This window comes from Kwoniella mangroviensis, assembly GCF_000507465.2.
Source record: "Kwoniella mangroviensis CBS 8507 chromosome 1 map unlocalized Ctg01, whole genome shotgun sequence".
Lineage (NCBI taxonomy): Eukaryota > Fungi > Basidiomycota > Tremellomycetes > Tremellales > Cryptococcaceae > Kwoniella > Kwoniella mangrovensis.
The window spans coordinates 445587-461767 of NW_027062533.1; the positions used below are offsets into that span (position 1 = coordinate 445587).

General features: G+C 44.9%; 4 protein-coding genes and 1 non-coding gene across 5 annotated transcripts; 3 read left to right on the plus strand and 2 right to left on the minus strand.

Annotated features, from left to right (window-relative positions):
* Positions 1-516: 516 nt before the first annotated feature.
* I203_100153 (uncharacterized protein) lies at positions 517-1874 on the minus strand (the record flags this gene model as incomplete). The annotated part of the gene is made up of 4 exons (XM_019151291.1): positions 517-1124; positions 1208-1365; positions 1477-1629; positions 1732-1874. 4 exons carry the CDS (start codon positions 1872-1874, stop codon positions 517-519), a joined length of 1062 nt encoding a protein of 353 aa, XP_018999374.1.
* A 312-nt stretch (positions 1875-2186) lies between these two features.
* Positions 2187-8164, plus strand: I203_100154 (uncharacterized protein; the record flags this gene model as incomplete). Its single annotated transcript, XM_019151292.1, has 6 exons — positions 2187-2242; positions 2304-2891; positions 2956-3602; positions 3656-3747; positions 3823-6115; positions 6174-8164. The coding sequence occupies 6 exons, from the start codon at positions 2187-2189 to the stop codon at positions 8162-8164; spliced, it is 5667 nt and encodes a 1888-aa protein (XP_018999375.1).
* Positions 8165-9372: 1208 nt separating this feature from the next.
* I203_100155 (uncharacterized protein) lies at positions 9373-9960 on the plus strand (the record flags this gene model as incomplete). Its single annotated transcript, XM_019151293.1, has 3 exons — positions 9373-9460; positions 9578-9672; positions 9799-9960. The coding sequence occupies 3 exons, from the start codon at positions 9373-9375 to the stop codon at positions 9958-9960; spliced, it is 345 nt and encodes a 114-aa protein (XP_018999376.1).
* A 458-nt stretch (positions 9961-10418) lies between these two features.
* Positions 10419-12763, minus strand: I203_100156 (uncharacterized protein; the record flags this gene model as incomplete). Its single annotated transcript, XM_019151294.1, has 12 exons — positions 10419-10663; positions 10755-10870; positions 10932-11008; positions 11083-11255; positions 11321-11345; positions 11412-11931; positions 11993-12020; positions 12084-12137; positions 12200-12269; positions 12342-12364; positions 12423-12532; positions 12600-12763. 12 exons carry the CDS (start codon positions 12761-12763, stop codon positions 10419-10421), a joined length of 1605 nt encoding a protein of 534 aa, XP_018999377.1.
* A 2324-nt stretch (positions 12764-15087) lies between these two features.
* I203_100157 lies at positions 15088-15202 on the plus strand. Its single transcript, XR_002021920.2, has one exon. It is a non-coding gene; the product is annotated as a 5S ribosomal RNA (ribosomal RNA).
* The last annotated feature ends 979 nt before the right edge of the window (positions 15203-16181 follow it).

The following is a 16181-nucleotide window of genomic DNA, read 5'->3' on the forward strand; positions in this document are numbered from 1 at the left end:
GTATCAATCACCTTTCGTGTCCTGCGTCTCATTGTCTCCGCAACTGATATATCATATTTACCTTAATGTCCATCCGTAACGTCTTTTCATGTGTTTATACGCCTTTGATCCATCGTTCATCTCTTTTCGCCTGTGTCTTTGTCTTACGAGTAGAGTAGACATCAACAGATAAATAAATTATCATATCGATACCCACCTTTACCTCTTTCTCTCAGTTGTTCATATATCCCTTCTATCTAGTCTTGGTATAAATGAATGCGAATGATATGCTAGGTAGAATCGACTACTGTTCAAAGCTTTAGGGGTCATTTGGTCGGATAATTCAGGTGTGAAAGCAATGGTATATCGAGAGGTATCACAAAATACATCATCAGAGGTATACAAACAAGATTATGGTATTACACATCACATTATACAGAAAATGATGAAAAGGGGTATGATATTTCAGAGCCAAGTCTTGGTCTATGAGAGAAATCACATAGGATAGAGATACGATATATTCACCTCTTCTCCTGATTAATCACCTCTTGTCCTCCTTACTCTTCCTCCATTGCCCTGCATTCTCGCCCAATCGCTATCCACCTCCAATTGACTCGCGGGCGTCATCTTACTTAGATCCGCCAAACTTCTACCTAAAGTCAACGCCTGATCTCTCGTACCTCCTACACCTCTAGACCTGGGTCCAGCACCATTGGCAACTTGTCCTGAAGCTATACCCAACGCTGTGGCTGTACCAGGAGCGTTCAAACCATCTTTGATCGTATCGCCATTATCACCTGCCGCTAAAGCGTTCTTACCCCTCGGTCCTCTTTTACCCGGTTGTTGAGCGGTGTAAGCCAAAGTACCGTTGATTGGCGGATGAACGACGAGTGAACTTGACGAAGAGGATATGATATCGTCTGTGGAGATGATTGCCAGTGAAGGTGAGAGAAGGGAATGTAAGAGTATATCGCTCGATTTGACCCCATTTGTATTTTCATCTTTGTGAATGTTGGTGGTTGTCGGGGGAGTGGGATTACCATTAAGTGGAGTTTCACCGCGTGAGGCTAGGGCTGAGGTAGAGCGATTGCGGAAAGGGAGTTTACGGGTGGGACGTGGTCGGATTTGAGCTTCGAGGAGGGTATCTAAAAAGTGTATCAAGCTGTGTTAGGGTGATATGGGGGATAAAGCCAGGACAAGTTTATTGAATGTTATTGTGGGAACTCACCTGTTACCACATCTCCACCTTCTTTCTCTTCTCTCAATTTCCTCCTCCTATCTTCTACTGCAGCTAACAACCTCTGACGAACTTGATCGCGCGCATCCCAATATTGAGCTTCGATCGATTCTCTCTCCGACTCGTACATCTTTTTAGCTTGACCGGCTCTACGTGAACAATCATACAGTCAGTAAATTCTACAATGACAGAAGATGATCATGATGATCATGCCGATTTAAATAAAGACAAAAGAGATTATATTGGAATCTCAGACTCACTTATACTGATACTCTATCTCGGCAGCTTCCAACAACGCATCTCTCTCGATTGATATAGGATACACCCTCAAGAGATATTTCGCTGATGTTGGAGGTTGTGAATTGACCGATTTGTTCTCGAGATGGTATTCTTTGTATAGTGCTGAGAATTTCCTATATATGGAGTACAAATGATCAATCAGCCTTCTTCCCTCCTCAGCTCCAAGATACATGGAATAATGTGGACGGTGCTTGGTAAAGAGAGCTCATACTGACTCATCTCTATTCCTCCAGCTTTCATCGTGTAGCATTTCGATCTTGTTGACGGTCTCCCTCCTCTTCCTATCTCGTTTGGATTCGGAGTGTATAGGTGGTAAGATTGTGGGACCACTGCCTCCTGCCGGTGGATACTTTGACATGATGTGAGGATGTTTCGCTATATTTGCCGGTGAGATAAGGTCAAGTTGGTTTAAGATGAAGGTGTATGAAGAAGATACTGATAGGGTTCATTGGCATATATTGATTGATGCGGGGAAAGGCAAGGAGAGAGAGATGATTGCCGACTGATAACACCAGAAAACAATCACACGTCATGACATCCCCCCACGTGTAAGACTCCTTGAACTTCGCGTGCCGCTGCTACAGGCATGATATTTCACAAAACATCCTCAACATCCATGGCCAACTATCTACTCAGACTCACATAATCAGAAGCAGACAAGACGAGAATCATGGTTCAACCTCAAGCAGGACCATCCACAGCTCTGGAGCTGGACGACTACCTATGGTAAGCTAATCTCAGTAGACACACAACATGCCAGCTTATTTACTTCCCTTCATCCCACTAGTCCACTCACCACCATCAGAGATACCCTCCTTCGGTCAGACCCTTCGACCATCTCCATCCCCAAACTACGAGCTTTGTTGACATGGCACAACAAGAAACTTTCAACGCCCTGGTCGCCCTTTCCGTCTTCCTCGAATGAGTCCAAATCATCCATTTCCAAACCATCTTTCATCCTGCCTCAGACATCTATTACAATACAAATCGATAATTCGATAAAATCATTAGCATTGAGACTGTCTGAGATATCAAACATAGATGAGATCTCAAGTTACCTCCTGATAAGGTCATATCAGACATTCAGCTTAGATGAAGTAGACATCGAGAAGGAAGAAGATAATGACAAGATATTGGATAGAATCATATTATGGTATTCTGAAGAAATACTGGCATTGCCTCAGATAGTCTTGGCTTTACTCCAGTTATCTACCGATGGTGATTCGGAATTGGGACGATTATCGAATGATCTCAGAATCGATATAATAGGCGGTGAAGAGTCTTCGAGATATATAGAAGGTCTGTTTAGGGGTTTTAGTAATTTGGCTCAATTGAGTCTGAACGATAAGCAGAGGGGCCCTAATGCTCTTTTCTGGTAAGCTGACCTCCCCTTTTGTTTCTTGGTGTGAGAGCTATAAGCTCATACTGTGTGTATATAGGGCAACGCATCAACTTCGATTACAAGAACAGCTCCTCACTCTCCTTTTCATCGTCCTTTACCAGACTCCCAATCGACTCTCAAACATATCAGAAGGTCTGGTAAGGGGTACCATAATGTCTTCGTTCGGTACTTCTCAATCCAATCGAGAGATATGGGAGAACGACATGGAATGTCAGAGGATATCTATCCGTATAAGAGATCTGATGGTGATCATCGGTCTAGAATCATTATGTCTCAATCAAATCGTCTCACCAGTAGCAGAGAATGAAGCTTTCGAAACGATGTTACAGAACAAAGAAAAGATAGAATCGATACACCAATTCATGATAGATTATTCCGATGATCTGATACCGCATTATCCCGAACCTGAACTTTCCTCTACACCTCTACCTATCTGGCCAATGTCGATAATTTGCTTAGCATGGGCAATCATACTCCGCTCGCTTCCTTCGGATAAGGCTCCTCTTTCTGGGGATGGGTCAGTCACATGGCAGGATATGGCTATAAGAGCTCTGAGGCTGCCTTCCGGCTTGTTCCTCTGGTTGGAAGTGATACTTTCTGGACCTTTATTGGAATTTACGAGAGACATCTCTGTGAGTGGTGGTGAAATGGATGTGGGATTGTTCCAAAGAAAAGTGTTCAAAGGTAAGCTATACATTGCGTTTTGCGTACTTCTTAGCTGACATCGTTTGCCTTAGACCTCCTGATCGGTCTATCTGAACTGATCCAGTTGGAAAACATCGCTGATAAACCAGGATTATATCGAAGTTGGGAACTGCTTTTTGGAGGTGTGAGTCTCTCCAGCTTTTGGTGGTCCAGTATGTGTGAATTCCAGCTGATTTGTCGTCATCTCATCTCAACCCAGGGCTCAACATCAACATCCTCACTTATCGCTGCAGATTACTGGATTGCCGATTTTCCGTACGATGAAAGGCGTTCAATGCTCGATCGAAGTCAATTTCCTTATCAACCTGTGCATCTGCTTCGTGTGCTTTCTGCCTTGGTCGGCTCTGGCCAGACAGAGACGTCCTCCGACGCTTTTGGTACCGATCCTGCTGCTCAGGTCCAACATTATTTCACGAATCTACCAACCATTACCCATACTGTCGATCCATCATGGTGCAAATACGTTGGGAAGGATGAGAACGGAAAAGAAATCGTAGAGGCGGTCAATACCTTGATCCTACCTGGTGGTGCGAGTATACCCAAGGGTTCCAGAGGGTTTATATTGCCCACCACTAGCTCGTCTCAAGTCATGTGGATCAATCAGATCATCTCGGGCTGGCCATTACTTCTAGAGATACTTGAAGCTGCTGCCGGCCTGAAATCCGCTGAAGAACGAGCTCCTGCCGACTCAGCTAACCCACCCGACAGCGTGTACCTCTCCGTTCGAGATCTGGATATACAACTTGATACTTCTGAAATCCTAGCAGCCGGTATCAAGTTCTTGCATTCGGTGCTTCAGTCATCGTCTTATGTCAAATCCACTGTTCTCACTCATCTCAATCCGGACGATCATCTGACATCGGGTCAGACGCTACTTCACCTCGCCTTGACAGTGTTGCAACATAGTAGAAATAACGAGCTCACACTCAACTCCTCGGTGGTCCCTAACGCTATCGACATCATTCAGTCCCTGATAACTTCACCGGAATCGAATGTATGGCCTGCTCTTCGATCGTCGGGCTTCTTCGACGTCACTGGCAAGAAGCGAGGCAGCGTGATCGCACTCGTCCAAGCGGATTCGGTGAAAGGTGAACATATCCTCACTGCAGCTGTACTCCGCTTGGTACACACTCTGATCGTAAATGCGGATCATGTTCCCGATTCCGATGTGGTCATCCTGCGATCAGCGATACACTTTGTCTTTGCAGATATTTGGAACAACTTCTCGGCCTGGAGATATAAAGATGTAGCGAAGAAATACGAATTATCGTCTTTGCTCGTTGGTATATTCGATACCGTTCTCAGTCATCCATTATCGGCGGATGGAAGTGGTCCTACGCCCGCAGCTCAGGTTCTGATCGATCTGTTCATCACCTCGACTTCACCATTGACTTACCGACCATTGTTAGACGCCATCACTCAAGCTTCTTACCTTGTTCCCCGGTTGATCGGATTCAGACGACATGTGGATGCTGAATTAGTGGTAGGATGTCTCGACGAAACTTTGTCTTTCCTCGGAACGCTATTCCGGATCTCATCGATGATTGGCACTTCCCCTATCGCCTTACCTGCGTCCTTAGTCGCTATTCCCGTTGCTGTTCCATCGGGTGATAAGGTTCAATTGGTAGATGCTTTATTCGAGATCGCTTTTTCGCCTGCCGCTCAAACCAGCAATGTGCTCAACATCCTCAAGACGCTTAGAGTATACTTGGAAGTCATTGGTCAAGATCCCCACAAACCTTCTTTGGCAAGCATGCTTCGAAGTCCTACCCAGACATGCGAGAACCTCACAGACTTGGCAACAAGAACAGACGATCCAGATGTACGAGCTACTGTATGGGATTTACTATCTACGATTGTGTCAACCCAACCAGGATGCGTACTCGCTTGTATCGGATTAGTCAATGGAGAAGGATTTGAAGGAACGCTCAAATACGCCGTAGAAGAGATCACATCGTGGGAGACCACCTTCCGAGAAGCGCCTCATACTTTATCAGCTGTACTCAATTACCTCCAATCGATAATGAGAGCGGCAGGAGCGGATAAAGCTATTTGTCACTTGCGCAAGAACTCAGATTTTTGGCAAGCGATATTCGACCTATCCACTCGGATCGTCCCTGCTCCACCCTCATTCTCGTTATCGATGCATTCAGAAGATTTCACTTCGAGAATACAGAAATATGCGTACTCGGTTCAAGCTAAAGCGAATGCTACTTCCCTGTTGTCCTCAGAATTATCTTATGCTCTCAACAATGATTTGGAGGAAGATGGCAAGGACCCCATAGAAACCAAGGCTAGAACATTGGTATTATCGTTATTCAGGAATAATTCTGCTTTGCAGGAAACCACCCTTATGAGCTGTCATAATAGCTGTGTACCTGAATTGCATGAAGATCAGAGTAAGAAGATCATTGCGAATGGTGGGAATCTGGGGAAATTGAAAACTATCAAATTAGCTTCTGAAAGAGAATATGGAAGGTCATACCTCTATGGTGAGCCAGCAAATGCTGCACTTCCTTCCTGTTTGACAAGCTGACATTGTATTTATAGATGGTTCCGTCATCGTTCAAGGTTCCGCTACCCAGCAGTCTACAGTAAACCTTGCGCTTGATCTGTTGAACCTGAATTGGTCAATGCTTGATGCCGATATATGTCTCACTCGATCGTTCCGTCTATTAGCAGAAAGCATCTCACCTTGGATAGAAGGAGATAACTTAGCAATCAATGCGGCTCTGAGAGCTGGCGTAGCCATAGCAGAAACGGTTGCCGAAGAATATCGAGGAGGCGATGTGATGCTCGCCATTCAAGTGGACCGATTGTCGATACTAGCAGTGATTTCAGAGACTGCCCTAGATGTTGAAGAGCAACAGCAGCCGGATGCACAGCTGTTACGGCAATTCTCCTCCTTTATGGCAATGATCGTCAACTCTCAGTCTTTCCCGCCTGTAGTATCTTTACGACACTCCGAGCTACCTGCGATTCACCAACCCGTTCTTAGGATCCTGTACTTGCTGCTTCAAGCTATGTCAACTTCCGATATCACCGCATCAAATCTCACTTCCCGAGAATCCCTGGTGGACGCTGCGACGATATTCGCCCTTGAGTCTGCTGATATAGTATTCGACTCAATAATCAGACGACATAAACCTGCATTCATCGGTAACCTTAGTATGATCATCGGTGTCTTATGCGAACTAAGTAAATTGGCTTCCACCAATGGAAACGTACTATGGTTAGATAAAGTACAAGGGTTCAACCTTATCGGGAGATCCCTAGAAGTTTTGGTCAGAACGAAAATAACCAATGATCAACTTCCTTTACACATATCTAGTATATTGCTCCTTCACTTAGCATTGGCTAGTAATCCTTTGACAGCTGAGAAATTGGCTATATCGGGAACCTTAGCTGCTTATTCCGACAATGTTATTGTGGTCCAAGCTGAACATGGAAAGATCGCTGTACCTACTTCATCAACTGGAAATTCAACTCACGACGCTTGGTGTGGGATGTTGTTGGTCATCAAAGCTCTTCTTTTCACATTACCCGATACGACTTCATTCGTCAGGACAGATGTGATTCCGTTCATTCGAGTAGTCAATCAACAGCTTCTGAGAAGTATGTCATGGGACGGCGAATCGACTTTGTCCCTCCCCGCTTTGAACGAGTTAGAATTGGTCACGGATATATTTTACGGGTTGGTCAGCTCTTTAGGTCAAAGTAGTATCGTTGCAGAAGATTACTCGATTCACGCCGTTGGATTATTGAAGAATATCAGATATTCCCTATCTCATCCCAGATTATTATCAACATTGTTGATACCTTCTACAGAAGACGAGAGACTCGATTTGGAAAAGGAATTAGAATCGATAGAACAAGATGATCAAGCTGGTAAAGGGACTTTGAACTTGTTTGATTCTGATAGAACTCCAATACTAGCTTCTCGATCTCTGGGACTGCTAAGAGTGGTTAGAACTATCATATCGACTTTTATCGGATTGACGAACGCTTGGGAGGTATTCAAGGATGATAATTTAGATGATAGAGCGGAATTGAACAAGTTGGTATTGGATCAAGATGAAGGAGATGAGAATAACGATCCGGTCGAAATTTTGAATGATCTATATACGATAATTTCAAATATCCCTTTGACCTCTTCTGAAACAATATCGAAAATACAGATACAAATACTCGAATCAATATCATTAGTATCTTTCACCCAATTACTCATCCGACACGCTTTATTACCGGATAATGAGAAACGATCATTTAACGGTGATGAGGATGACGGACAGAAGTCTCAATACTCGTACGAAATGGATCTTGATTTACCCGATAGATCTCGAAGATCTGCTGGAGCCAGAGGGTCCAGATCATCCGGTGGGAGAAGGAGAAGTTCGAGTATGGGTAGATCAGGAAGTAAAGAGAGCTTGGTATTGAGGGAGTTGCAGGATGATTTGAAGGGGTTGATAGGTGGTGAGAGTAATGGGATGAGAGGATTTATAAGAACGAGGATGGATAGGGTTTTCGGAAGTGACAATTAATCAAAATAACCTGAGATAATGGTTCATGGGTAGAGTAGGGGGATTAAGATACCTGCATTTTATAACTTATGTACCCCCGATTCTGTTCATGGAAATGGGGATAAACAAACTGAATTGTAATGCATACCAATGACACGATCACGTACCAATCGAAGTAACAATGATCCTTGTATTATTTTGACCGTATCTGTTGGTGATCATCGAGGTTGCAACTGAGAAGTGAGAAGTGTAACATCGCCCATGTTGACTTCGTGCTGATCTCAATGTATGTCACGCAAGTTGGCGCCATTTTATGTTGGTTTGTCCAAATGATTATGCGATATCGTGGCGATCTGTGGTGGCTTTTGGGACTCTCCAACGCAGATACCGAATGATACACCAACATCACCCTTGACCCTAGAAATCTGCTTCAATGAGGTACTATGTTATCTTGGATCACTTGTATCTCCTTTAATCTTTGAGCTTGCTTTCTATCAGAAGATCGCGTAGCTTAGCGGTTAGCACCACCATCGGTTTTAGATTCTTTCAAAAAGCAAGCGTCGTCAGTATGCCCCAGGGGACATAGATGTCGACGCTTATGAACCTGGTCTACGTGTGGGAGCCCCCTTCCGCACGACTGACCTCGTATGAACATACTGCCACTGACGCCTACAGTGTCTAGGGCAGGTATGATAAATGATCCTTCCTGGTACCGTGCTAGGGCCGGGAAGGATCACTGAACCGACCTACTATTCAAGCGATTGACTGGTAAGGCAGATATATAAGACACGATCTCGACCTTTGGCAAAAAGACTGAGGTCGTGTGCCGCTTGAGGGAATCGAATTTGTCTCTTAAGGAGACTCGCGATCAAATGTTTTTAGCAGAGGATACAAGTTCCGGTGAAGAGCTGAATGCGATATTGGGCATGGCTCGTAAAGCAAAGATGTCACGGCCAACGCTCGAACTGACCCAGCCAGCGCAGTGCTTTTGAGCAATGTAGGCTGAACTTTTCGGTGCGTTTTGGTTGAGATGAAATTAGGAAAGCCCCTCATGCTAGATGGATATCTCCGGTACTGGTCGCCCCGGTGACTTACCGCTCATGTCAGATTATATGCTCAGTATTCAACCAAGTCCCTCTCGGACAGAGCATGAACACCCATCAACGGATCTTGTGATTCAGCATACCGGACCTCGACCTATATTGCGTATCTAGAGTCAATTACTCACAATGGTATACATAGTAGTCGTGTTTGTCGAGGTCAAGCCCGAGTCGATAGAAGCTGTAAAGACGCGGATGTCGGAAGCTGCTAAGATATGTAAGTACTCTAGTCTGACATACTTTCGATAGCTCAAAAGCAGCTCGCTCGATAAATCACACTTGGATCGAAATACCCAACGTACTAACCCCAATGGTGCATTGGCGCATATCATAGATGAGAAAGATCCAGAGACGTTAGAATTTTCATTACGCCAGGATATAAACAATCCACAGAGATTTACTATTGTAGAGCGGTATGAACGGGAATCTGTGAGTAATTGCAAATCTCGCTCAGACTCTTCTTGCCTATCTCATCCCATGCAGTGTTCCATCCACATAGCTAATGTTTTACGTCCCTCGATTTGAAAATTATCCTGACTTTTATCGGAATTGTAGTCCTTGACCGAAATACACCAGAAAAACCCTATCTTCGCGGATACCGTAGCGTTCTTGCGGGCGAATGTGACCAAGCCCAACGAACCTCATCTTAGTCAATGTATGTTAGTGTCGCCTAGGCATCGAGGGGAATTGTCCCAGGAGGACGTCTCGCAAGTCTAGAATTAATATGGATGCTGTACATTCAGTTCGCCATCTGGTCATCAGATGTTGAATCTATTACTGCATTCAGAATGGAAATCTAACTATTAACTAACAACTTTGTCTTTCAAGAACTGCTACAACGGCCCACTACAGCTACAACCCACTAATTCAACACTCTACTACAGCATCTACAACTATTACTATTGACGACTACAACCGCTATCCACACTACAACACGATGTACATCGACCTGTCTCATATTTCCAAAGCCAGCCAGCGTCGCGCCCAATCGGCACCTCATGCCGAAGGCCATCCCTTACAAGTAATCTTCCATATGATAACCTTACCTCTACATACCTTGCAATAATTGTTTGCCACTACAACCCTTCCGCCGCGAAGCTTAAGTCGAATAGCTAAACCGGTGAACCGTGATCAGCACTATACAACGGTTTGATCTTTGTCGAAACTATGAGTACTCACATAAAGAAAGGATTTTTCATATCGGTGGTATCTTCAGCACCCAACTCTTGACCTTTCCTTTCGATTTCTTCTTGGGTCAATCCCATTGCTTCGATCTTGGCTTGTTTTCTTCTGTTCGTCCAGACAAGGTACAATCTCCAGATAACGATAGTGACAAATTCAACACCCATACAAGCGGCGATGGCGATGGTTCCGGGAATGTAGTGCGGTGCGTCTTTCGATTTCATCACTTGAGAACCGGCTGCATCATACAATGCAATACAATTTAGTATGAGATATGTCAGCCCAGATCTACCTGCCGGGATGGGAGAACAGCATCCAATGGTACCTACCGATGTTACCAGTGCAGTAAGCGATGAAAGTCATCGAACTGATGACACTTCGCTTAGTTCTTCCAGCGGTGTTGGAGGAGATGAGGGACCAAGCTGAGAACAAAGAGACAACGAAACTTATCACGACAGATTAGTATGACTGTCGTCTGCTTTTCGAATGAGACGAACAACACTCACGTCACGGACATGAGGTACATTCCCCACTTGATCCATTTGTAACTGTCGTCAGAGGGTAATAGTGCAATTACCAATAGCTGAACAGAGAGCGGTATGGATCAGCTTTCCTAAGGATTGATAACTAAATTTACATCGGGCTACAACTACTTACACCGATAAAAGGGAACAAACAAGAAATCATCATGAAGTACATCCTAGTACCTTTGATCTTCGTCGTGGTGTATCCGATAACAGCGAACCACAGTACCGAGACAACACTTCTTGGGATGGAATAGAGGATAACTTCAGACTCGGTGAAACCGAATGATTTGTTGATGACGGTCCCTGTAGATGTGTGACGGTGATCAACACTAATGATTGCGACGGAAATGTGATGAACCAAAACATACCGAAAGTAGTGAGAGAACCGTTGCACTGAGAGGAGTCACTCATTGTTAGCATTGCATTGACTATGAAATGTACAGATGAACTCGAACTTACGACACAGGACATGAACGCATTGACGAATTGGAAGTACATAACCGGATCCTTGAACGCTTCAATCACTTGATCCCATTTCCAAGTCTTCCTACCGGTCAAATCTGTACCAGCATTGTTGCTCATGACCCTCGCACAGGCAATCAATTTTTCTCTCTTTGAGAGCCATCGGACTTCGTTAGGTGTACCGAGCATGAACCAAGCGATTGTTGCTGCCAAAAGGGTCTGACCTCCCAAGAACACGGCGATACCTCTCCAAGCTGCAAACCCTCCTTCATGCTTTTCGGCTGCTTTGGCAATACCGTACATGGTCAAGTCGACTACGATACCCCATCCAGCATTGGCAGACTGGAAAACCAAAGCTCGAGCATTGTGCTCTTTTGTAAGATACCATGATGCAATGATCAGGTTGAAACCAGGTGAGATGGTACATTCGAAAGCTCCCTGGAGGAATCGCAAGACCATGAAAGGTGCCCATGAGTGAAGGAATGCTTGACAAAGCACGATGATGCCCCAGCAGAACCTAGACGGCCACAATAATCAGGTCTTTCCACCGCAGGCTTGTGAAATTCATAATCACTCACATATAGATCGTCAAGGTTTTACCCATGTCTGCGGGTGAGAAGACTGTCAGCCCCAACGAAATTACAGATACGGACAAGGCATGGCACTCACTGAATCTTTGGAGGACGATGTTAGATGGAAACTCGAAAAGCCCGTATGCAGTATCTACACTCAGATCCGGTTAGTTGTCTGTCTTTGACACCTGACACTGGCACAAATAGACTCACAGAAGACGACAGTCAATAGAGAGTACTGGTTACCATGCATACCAGTGTCCTTTTGAACACCATACAGGTTCTATCCAATACGATGGTTGTCAGCCTTTTCCCCTCGAGTCTGTTTCAAGTGCGCCTCCATCATTTCACTCACCATGGTTCCGAGACCCGTCTTATCTGGATATGATATCAAGTTAGCATAATGTCAAACCAAGTATTTCACGCGAAGCCTTACCTGTCTGTTGTATGCCATACATCCACCACATGAGCGGGAGAAGAAGAAGGTCTGTCTTTCTTTTCACGCGGTTGTACTCTTCCTCAGTAAATTCGCCTTCTGCCAAAATCCTGAATGTCGTGCCATCGAATACATCAGTATTCCGATCATTGCCTTCTAGCCGTGTGATGGACTTACGCCTCCTCTGCTACTTTGACTTCGTTCACGGTTACCATATTCCCATTTTCTGCCATGACTTGCTTGTCATCTGGGTCGTCGGACACGTCCATCACCGTAAGGTGATGAGGTGCCTTCTCATCCGTATCGGCAGGTGATTTGTCGTTATATTGGATTTGGGACATTATGCTGGAATTGCGGTGACCGTAAGTCAACTGATGGATCCTTTCCGTAAAGAGTTGGGGGACTCGAAGATGAAGCTAGGCTAAAAGGTATATCATTGCGTCCACTTATATTGCACTGGCTAGTCGACGATTCTTATCTCTGAACATGACATCCTTCGGACCTAACCGCTTGACCAGATAAGGCCCAACTGTAGCGGCCACAATGACATCGACGGAGCTTCCCTCTTCCTCGGGAAAATCACCTCGCCTAAAAAGGGTCCTGCTGCGATCCTCCAGAGGGTCATTCTCCTGCCGTACCCACTTAACGAGAAGGGATATACACCGAGAAGATAAGAGATGATCACATTCGAGGAATTGGCTTATGGGTAGACGTGAGAAGGTTCAGGGGTTTCCACGGGCACAAAGGCACAGTACAATTCCGTGCAGCCTTCAAAAAAACAGCCGGCCCGATGGGAAAGAGTGGCATGGAAGCATCACAGGTCGAGAGAGATAAGAAGTGAGAAGACTCGAGTTGAAATGCCGATGTACGCTTATGATCGGCAATGTCCTGTGTTCGGGGTTCTCCGTTATTCACCTTGAGCACCCTCGGAGAACCATTGGGCACGAGTACTGGAGTAGGATACTGGAAGAGCAATGTCTACGGGAAACGGTCAATAACATCAAGGTAAAGTTTCACAAAAGGTAACAATGCTCTGTGATTAGCGCTATTTTCGTACATTGCCAATACCTGCCCACATGTGTTTAGGGTGTACGAGAGATAAGGAGCATCTGGAAAAGATAAGAATGACGGTATTTGCCGCTTCTCGTCATCCGTTATCGGAAAGCAAGACCGGTTTCGTAGGAGGATGACGGAGGATGACGGAGGATGACTTTTGAGTGCAATCATAACCACTTGCAAGGTCGCGTAGCGTAGCGGTATGGAAACACCTATGTTTCAAGAGCACGTTGGAACAGCCAGGACTCCTAGGCTTAGGGATCCTTGTATGATTGAAAGATACGATATCTTGATCTTACATTCAGCACACTGATCAGTGCTGGATAGATTTCGTTGTCGTGCAGCGAGATCGGTATGTTCTCTCGTGGAGAGCGATACCAAGCGAGGTCACATTCAGCTGAGCAACCCGGGGTACTCTCACCTGCTCCCTTGGTGCCTCGTAGCCCAGGATATGAGGACGCCCGATCAATTCTTGTGAAATTATTAGATCTGTCCTTTTGTTTCTGCCCTGTTCAGTCATTGCACGTTGTCTCGAACGTCGTATAGCATCTACATAAGTCATTCCCCGGTTGTGGTGATCTAGTTTCTCCAGATTGTCAAGGATCGCGTAGCATACCGGCTAGGACCAACTATGTCTCAAAACCTTTCCAAGTTCAGTCCCCAGGATTGGGCATTACATTCTATTCCTGAATCAATTTGATTTTCCTGTCATTGAGGTTTTCTGTCAGGATTATCTTGCATTGAGATAGGCAGAGTCTCTGTCTCAATGGTTCTCTCATCACCTGTATGTGGTTTGAGAATATACAGAGATGTTCGCTCATTTAGGGCGCCCACCTTATCGACTGTTCACTACTAGCATTTGAGCTTGTGATCTGTCATACCGGCTGATATTGGGGGTCTGACATGTTTCGGAAAGGGACACGCGATCAAAACTTTCTATTCTCCAATACAATTACGATTTCCAATACAATTACGATGGATAGATAAATAGATATATGTCTTACTGGTACGTGAGAGGGCGATACGTTCACGACGTTTATATAGGTACATGAATATAGGATAAATCGATCGCGAAGCTTAGTCTGCTGGACCACATTCGGTCTGAGTTCCACATTCAGTCAGATCATCATCGATCATCGATCGATACGATCGTATAAGGTCGATATTCGACCTTAGGACTTTCCATAAGGAAGGCAACTTGTCCAACATGGACATACTCATGAGCTTATCGCTCTCGACGTCAGAATCGGACGTCCGACGTCATCTATTGGCGTTGACCGCCAATGGCGGTTGGCTGCCTGTGGGAATTCGTATACTCCTTGAAGAAGGGGAGCGCGCGATCAATCCTTTTGTTCGACAATTGTTTTTTGAGGTTTTTCTCTCTTTCAAAGATACATCAAAAGTGGTTCAAGTTGGCAATTGACTATGAGTTGAATCAACGATGCAAATTAGTTTGGTGAGTCAAATGAGGTTTCTCTTTTGAAAGTACCTTTGAGCGACTCCTGTGACGTCCACATCAGAGGCTATAAAACATCTTTCTGCCCAAGGCGCCAGGAAAAGAGCCTATACAAGAGAGGTTTATTCTACCTGAAAGTGATAGACACCCATCTACGGTCATAGAACCCATAAAACACTGCATCCCGTCAGCTCTGCAAAGTGAAGGTGGGTATCGCTCGGTCAGTACCAAAGTCGGGGACGATTTGGGAATCCCGAGTGCTGTAGTTCTTTTTGTATGGTCGTTATTTCACGATTTTGACTTCAGCAGGAGCTGAAACGGGAAACGCTTTCTTTACTTGAATTAGTCCGTATATCATTGATAACCATATCTCGATTCGGTCGCAACATACGTAGAAGGGATGCAACACTCTCATTAGTAGCCTCTGCGCACCGCACAGACCTGCCTGCCACTGTACCATCAAATCCTGTTTACTCTCGAATCGCCGCACAGTCCTCTCAGAAGGGTTTATCAACCAGTTAAACACCTATATGTCGATCGTGTAGCGAGTAGCTCAGTGGATGTGGAGCGCTTTTCTTAGCCTTAAGTAGCATCCTGGTAAACCATTATTCACTATCTTAGATAATGGATCACGTACATCCGCCCAAAACATAATTGTGAAACACCTGGGACGAATGCAATTGGAATAAACCGTACTGCCAGATCAAGCTTAAGTAATCAAGTAACAGCGTCACATGTAGAAACACTCAGGTCAACCTACTTAAAGCAACAAAGTCTTCAAAGGGACACGCGATCAATTCTTTTTGGAGGATCGATGCTGCCGGCTCTTTTCCGTTCCTACCTCTGAGTTGTAGTCCATAGCTCAAATATGTATAATGTAACGAGAAGGTAGTTGAGGGGATCATTCATAGGACTTGACCCCATTCGCCGAAGCTGCTGAGTTGCTGCCCAATGTGATAGGTTGTAAGCTACAGTATACTGTAAAGACCATACGCTGTTCTGTTATTCATCTCCTCGGATTGACACAGTGCTTCATGCATTTAAGGAAGGGTTATCTTATATTATAAGTCAGTATTACACGATCAATGGGATGAAGGAGTGTTCGCCACACTGTGTGAACGATGCCCCCTTAATTCATTCGACTATGTAAATCCAGTTTCCAGTCTGCCATCAATCGTGTAGCATAGTTTTAGTCTTCGTGAAGTGGTATGAAGTCGTTCGTACCACAGTACGATGAGTCTGGTTAC